At 38.3% G+C, this 7,260-nt stretch overlaps 1 protein-coding gene across 3 annotated transcripts; it reads right to left on the reverse strand.

Annotated features, from left to right (window-relative positions):
• Positions 1 to 217: 217 nt before the first annotated feature.
• On the reverse strand, positions 218 to 7,041 carry LOC106607648 (cell division cycle-associated protein 4). 3 transcript variants are annotated; one of them, XM_014204816.3, is made up of 3 exons: positions 6,787 to 7,035; positions 3,896 to 3,977; positions 218 to 2,206 (listed from the first exon to the last, which is right to left on the reverse strand). In XM_014204816.3, exons 1-3 carry the CDS (start codon positions 6,965 to 6,967, stop codon positions 1,405 to 1,407), a joined length of 1,065 nt encoding a protein of 354 aa, XP_014060291.1. In that variant the 5' UTR covers positions 6,968 to 7,035; the 3' UTR covers positions 218 to 1,404. The 3 variants fall into 3 exon arrangements, with proteins under 3 accessions (XP_014060291.1, XP_014060292.1, XP_014060293.1); XM_014204817.3 differs by having other exon boundaries at positions 3,293 to 3,977; positions 6,787 to 7,034; XM_014204818.3 differs by lacking the exon at positions 3,896 to 3,977 and having other exon boundaries at positions 6,787 to 7,041.
• Positions 7,042 to 7,260: the final 219 nt, after the last annotated feature.

Genomic DNA, 7,260 nt, shown 5'->3' on the forward strand with positions numbered 1-7,260 from the left:
GTCCCTGAATTCACTGCAGTGTCTGAATTCCTAGCGGTACGTCAGTAGTTGAAATCGCCAGCAGCAGGAATTATTTTTTAAGCAGGAAATTCTACGGATTTAAATCAGAAACATGATTGTTTGGCTTAGCAGCTTTAAATTGTTTTGAATAAGAAAAGGGCTCTTTAGTTCAAAGATTGGCAGGAAACCTCAAAATACTGGATAACCACACAATTCATTCATATTATGATGTTGGAACCTTTATTAAAAATGGTATAAACTGCAAGTTTACTCATAAAAAGCATCATCTTCTCAAGCTCATTGTCATGTATGTCAAGTGTATAGTACTTCATTATAAAAAAGAAACGTGGTATCTCCCACCTCATGGCTGTCTAATCAGAAACCAGTTGTTTACTCACAATATTATCTTGTGGCTAAGTGCAGGCTTTGAACGTGGTTAAAAAATAAATAACAAATTTTAACTGTTGGAATTTTTCAGCTGAAAAGAACAATTCTTTGCAAGTTCTCAGTTTGGTTTGAATAAGGTCATTACTTCACTAAAAGTATGCAAAGAAAGTCAAGAAACAAAATACCAATTGATGTTTGAAAGGTGAAAAGCTTCTGGAACCGTTAGTATTGCCAAGGTTTAACATCACCATATGATTGAAATTAATAAATAAATAAGTCATAACAGAAAATTAGACATATACCCATTATAATTATTCACTTGTAAGGAGACAATAATAACATATGTAACTTCTAATAGCAAACAAATGGCACCACATGCTAGGTGACAGCTAGCCGCAGTGCAAGATGGAACTGTCTGGCTCAAGAAGGCCATGTGTTTATAAGGAATAGTGTATATAGCACCAAACCATAGGCCAAGATCACATTATGAGCATACTAAACATAATTCATGTTTTCAACAATGCCCATTTGCTCTTGTAGCTCAAAGACACAACCAAAGATAAACCTGTGAAAGACAAGGTAAATTAGTCCCCAATCACACATTGAGCTTTTGTGCAATCGTCCTTGCTTACAAATGTAAAAAATAAAAAGACAGTCGGAAACAATTCCCAAGACTGTCTCTATAGCAAAAAATATATACTTTAACTATACATATTTTCTTTAAAAAATATTATTAATGTAAATGTTGTGCTGCTCTGAATTCATGTAGTGTAATAGGTACAATAATTTAAACCAAAAAGAGTACATATTGAAATACAAACAAAGTAAAGATAATAAATAAGTATGGTGAACTTGAGAAACCATTAACCTCTCAGATAAAAAAATGGCATTGCATGGAGATGGATATCACTCAGTTTCCATACAGAGGAAGGTATGTAGATACTGTATGTTCACACATACAAGACAAAAAGTCAGAGGCACAAGTTGAACCAAACAGTTGAGTTTTAAGTCTGTAAGCTATGAGCCGACAATGATCTCCATAATGTGGTCAAGTTCATTGAGATCGGTTCTACAGCTGGAGTTGGGGCCGTGGGAGGAGGCCATGCTGTCCAGAACGTTGTAAGGCCCCATCTTGGGGGTGCTCTGAATGCCTGTGAGCATGGTGTCCAAGTCATAATACGAGGCATCAACGGCTGAGAACAGCTCCTCTAGTGCCGGGTCTGACCCAGGGGTGTCATTTTTGATCTCGAACGTCCCAAACACCTGCCCCATCACCGTTTTAGCCCCCTCCTCAACCTCCGAACCGGAGTCTTTGATGACCCAGTCCTCTACCGCCGCCATTCTCAGTTCTGCCCTGTCCCAGCAGTGGTCGATGGTCCCCAAGAGGGCCGGGGCCCCGTCGCTAACTGTCACAGAACAGAGAGCCTCGTCCGTTACCACTTCTTCCTCACGGCAACTATCATAGGCCATCACCGAGTAGAGCTTGGGCCCACCGCCCTGCTGCTCCAGCGCCGATGACCGACACAAAACCTCGGTGGCCACCAGGTGGTCAGATGGGCCAGAGCCGCCGAAGGCCTCAGTGACCAACTGCCAGCTACCGTCATGGGTCATCTCCTCCTGGATATGGCGCACCGTGTTGGCAATGAGCACCGAGCGGCACATGTTGGGCTCCACCAGCATGTGGCACAGCTGCAGCTTGATCAGAGACATGTCCAGCAGGGACTGGCGCTGCCGGCTGTACAACACCGCCTTGTTGTCCGTCGCCGTGTCCACACTGTCAGAGAACTTGCGTTTGGTGCCCTTGGAGTACATGTTGGCCCTGTGGGTGGAGCCAAATAGGACTTTGGTTAGAACATATAAAGCTTTTTAACAAGTAGCCTTTTCCATTCACATGGTAAGCTTAGTATTTCAGTGTTTTATATTGTTCTGTAAAGATGTCAAAAGTCCTATTTACTTATAATAAGATTTCTTAATAAAACATACTAGAATATCAAGCTTTCAAAAGGTTGTAATGACAATTTGCTAATGCTAGAAATGAAATGTACAACCTGGGTGCACCTGAAAATCAAAGATATTATGAATAATGTACTTGTGTTCATTTACTTTGCCTCACCTTTCCTACGTGTACAGACAGGCACATACACGAGGTGGCTTCCTCTTTTGCTCATCGCTTCAGTACGTTACTGAACAACTCGCTCTCGAAACTCTTAGCGGCATTCTAGTTAAAAAATATATATATTTCTCGCTGATATGAAAGGTCCTTATGCTTCCAAAACCGTACCGCAAGCGACACGTCTTAATGTTCAGATTGAGCATCGGGGATCTTAACAAAACTCCCCTGTAAAGACGAAGCCTTCGCCCAATGACTCCTATGAGTAATCTAATGGAACTGAGAGTTATGATCAAGGGGTATTGAACAACTGCTTCTGTTCTTCACTCTCTTTCAGGTCTTTTCAGACAGACCTGGAAGGTGCCAGCTAAGTGGAACATCCAACTTAGATCACCACACTGATAAAAAATATATAATTTGCTACCAGAATTCTTGTGATTGGATCACACTCTAGCTCTCCAGTCTTGAAACAGATAAATGTATGTTTACAGACAAAGAGTTATCAACAAAAAAAAAACAGTTAACTATCAAGAGCATATTCCAACCAATGTCAGTAATGGTAAATAATTTTCAAAAGTACAAACTGTATCCCTAAAATAAATACATGCAGACTTGTTTCAGCCATTTGCAAGAAAGGCAAAACATGAAGATGTGGAAATTGGACCTTTGTCAATTCAAGCATAGTGCCTTCAATAGAAAAAAATAACCCACTAATATTAACCCAAAATATCACACCGAGTACAAATAAAATGGCAGACACGGACTGAAAATGGCTAAACAGCACTTTGTACATACATCCAGAACTGAGACGAGTGTTGGACACTTGCCTACAGCCACGGCGGCCAGCCAACCAGAGCTGCGGGAGCCTAAAAGTGACAAACATGCAACTAGAGCAGGGACAACACATGACTGTTCCAGCATGTCAATGCACATTACATCCAATGTCACTGGGTGACCCCGTGTGTGTGTGCAGAGGGGGGAGGGGAATATGCACTAGAACTCAGCTACTGGGACCAGGTGCTGAGGAACTATGAAAGGCTAATAATAATGCCCGCTTTACCTCCTCAATGCCAAGTTGTTTGTGTCACATCGCATTGGGTTAGAACCTAGTGTGGTTGTTTGAGCTTCAGGAAGAGGGAAGGGCAGTATGCATCGTTTTGTACACCAAACCAACAAACTGTTAGTTGCAGGCAAAAACTAAGAACCACATACGTAATGCAAAAAATATATAATGTTGAAGGGTGGAATTGTTATGGAAATTATAGGATTTGTTTGATAGTCACAAAGATCACAGGAGAAAATCTTAATTAACAACCATTAGCTATAAGGATAACACATAACACTGAAGGGGGGAGGGGTCAGTCAAGGTTGAGATGAAGGCATGGGAGATTAGCCTACCTGACACAAGAGCGACATCCCAGCACTGAAGAGACATTGACCAGAATGCAAGCCGACACATCCTCTGCAGCGTGACTAAAAACTACACCACATGTCAGGGGACACACAGCAGCAGCTATTTCACTTCCTTGCCCATTTGCAGTCATTTGAGAAAGTTACATTGTTTTTAGGGCAAAGTAGAAGTGACTTACTGACAGTGAAATGACATTTATGTTTCAAAAAAAGAAGTTGCATCTATGTACTTATTTCCCACACCTCAAATCGTGAAGCAATTTATGAGCATTTTCCAGGGTGAATAAACTCCCAGCTGCCTCTTGTATGGCAAATCGCAACAAAAAATCTTTACAGGACAAATGATGTTCAAATTGCCTACAGTGGATTGGATTTATTTTAATACTTCATCTTTGTACACGGCATTGCAGTAACAAACCTCTTAGACAGTTGAGTTTCCGGTGTTTGCTTTGACAGTGACATTAAACTCCAAGAGGGCCTTAATAGATTGATGGGCTTTGTTTCCCTTATAAAAATGTCAATTTTAAAAGAAAAAAATAACTGCCAAATAAAATGAACATCTTCCCTTTTGGCCACATATTATCCCTTAAAAGAAATGTTGCAGTTTAGTAGCTGCAGTCAACTGTGGTATTTTGGACACAGTAATTGCAGAAAAACTGCAATTCTATTACCTCCTATTACCTCATTTATGAATCATTATTTTACTGCTTTTTTTCCCCTTCTCTCTTTTTTTATTAACAAATATCAACAAACAAAAGAGGAATAGTCACATGCAAACAAGCATTCAAACAAACTATTTACATTGTCAGGAATCCTAAACAAACAAATCATATTCATTAATAATACAAGTTTTAATTGCCTTTTTGTTTTTCATTTTAGTTAAAGTGGTGCCATATTGTTTAAACTCATTTTTAAGTGAAAAAAAGTTTTGTGAATATGAAATGTACCTAGTATTATTAGCAGTTGAATGAAATATACTACATCTTTATCTATGTCAGAATTTCTGAAATAAATCATTATTATTTCAAAACCATTAAATTGCACAACCGGTCCTGATTTCTTTGTAACAAAATTCTGTATGTCAATCCAAAACATTCTACTATAAATACAGGCAAAAAACAAATGCAAAATGGTCTCCTTCTCAAGTCCACAGAAATCACAGTTATATTCAATATTCAGCTTGAATCTTTCCAAAACATGTTTCACAGGATAAATTCTGTAACATTTTAAATAAAACTTCCTTTACTTTGTTACTGATACAATATTTGTTAGCAATTTTCCATGCTTTCCCCCATTGTATATCACCATAGATATTTGACCAAAATAATCTTGCTGAGGGAATTGTAGTATCACAAACAATATTCCTAATCTGTTTATTACTACATTTATCTTTGATGTTAATATTGCCAATGAATATATTTTCATGTAAATCTATGTTACTTACATCAACCAAAGAGGAATTTAAAAGAGATACAACCCCCCTTGGAATCACATCAAAAACAATTGCATATTCTTTTGGGGTTATTGGAATTTTAAATTTATCAAGAAATTCCCCATATGAGAGTAGATATCCATCCTTATTCAGTAACTGACCAACCAAAATAATTTTATTCTCAAACCAGTTATGAAAAAAGAGGAATAGTCACATCAAAAAAGAGACTTCTTTTTAAATCGTATATCTCTGTTGTTCCATAAAAAGTATCTGCGAGGGGAAAAAATTGTGTTTATACACTAACATCCAAGCTAAAATTACCCGCTTATGGAATTTGGCCAACTTTACTGGGATTTTATCAATATCAAAATTATGTCGAAGCAAAAAAAATCTAAACCACCAAAGAGTCAAATAAATACTTAGGGAAGACATTCCAAATACTGTTCTGGTTCTTAACATACTTCAGAATCCAATTTATTGTAAAAGTATTATTTAGAGTATTGAAATCTAAAACCTAAAGACCTCCTTGTTCTTGGGTATTAGTGAGAATATCTTTTCGTAGATAGTGAGGCTTGTTCCTCCAAATAAAATGATAAAGAATCATTATTTTACTGCTATGTTAGAACGTAGCCAGAGCTCTTCGTCATCTGGCCAGTAATGGCAGCATTGTGACCACGTCAGTACGTGGGGCGAAGGGAGGAGTTATGTTGGCATGATGGTTTGTTAGAAATAGCGGTATGTGTAGGTTATTCAACACTTCGACAATGTAAGAGGCCTGGAGGGTGGAAAGGTGGGAATTTGAAAAACGTTACAAGAAAACACTGAAGATGAGCTACTGGGTTTTATAATTTACATCCACTGGTGTAGAGGTCAAATTATCCCTTACGAAAAAAGATTGCAGTCGGAGTGCAGTATAACTGCAGTATGCGGCAAATACTGTGTCCGTTTTTTTTTTTTTTTTTTACAGTATAACAAATTACTATAAGACAACAAAACTTGGCCCACCACGATAAATTACATAACATCATGTTGTTTGTGTTGTCCTCTTTAACTTACTTTTTAGACACGAACATAAAAACCTAGAGGGAAACGGAAGCCATTTTGAATAGACAATCTAACGTTACTCTTGCTAACTTCTGGTCGCCAAAGGCGCTAACAAGTAGTTTTAAAATGTATCCTGATAGACCACGTCTGGATGTAACCCATCAAAGTGTTGATTTATTACCAGTCTACTTACTGGTAACATAGGTTACAATGTAACAAATATCTAATGGAAAGTTCAGCAATAAATACCTCTCGTGAACTTCATGATAACTTACGTTCGAAATCGACCGCGCATTTGAAACACTTTCGGGAGACTTTTATTTTTAAAGAGCAAACTGACCATTTAAAACTCGTTACACTCAACACACATTACGTAATGCATATTTCAACGTATTGGGCTTACCTTTACAAAATCTGTTTTTAGGCCGAGGGTTCATGTGCTCTTCGTGAATAAACAAATTAAAGGCGCAGCTTCCACAGATTGCAGTCGAAGCACTGCTGCTTGGCGTAACGGGCAGAAGGGTGTCGTGAGCGGACACATAGGTCTTGATCGACAGGCCGTCTGTTGAAATGGGGGAAAACATGAACAAAAGCCACACTGAAGAAACAGGAGATGCCACACTAGTATTCTGCCAGCAGCACAAATGATGACGTCAAGTTTGTATGGTAATGAAGAAACCTTCAAAATAAAAGACCGCATTTCAAAACATTTCAATGTGCATAACTCGAAGACATTGAATTTTGGCGACTTTTATTGTGCCAACAACAAAAGGCAATAGGTTATTTAAGTAAACAAATAAACAAATATGGTTTTCACATTTATTTTCACAGAGAAGTCATACTGAGACTAGGATCTCTTTTACAGATGAGCCCTGCA

The sequence above is a fragment of the Salmo salar genome, chromosome 06 (genome assembly GCF_965601325.2).
Source record: "Salmo salar chromosome 06, fSalSal1, whole genome shotgun sequence".
Taxonomy (NCBI): Eukaryota; Metazoa; Chordata; class Actinopteri; order Salmoniformes; family Salmonidae; genus Salmo; species Salmo salar.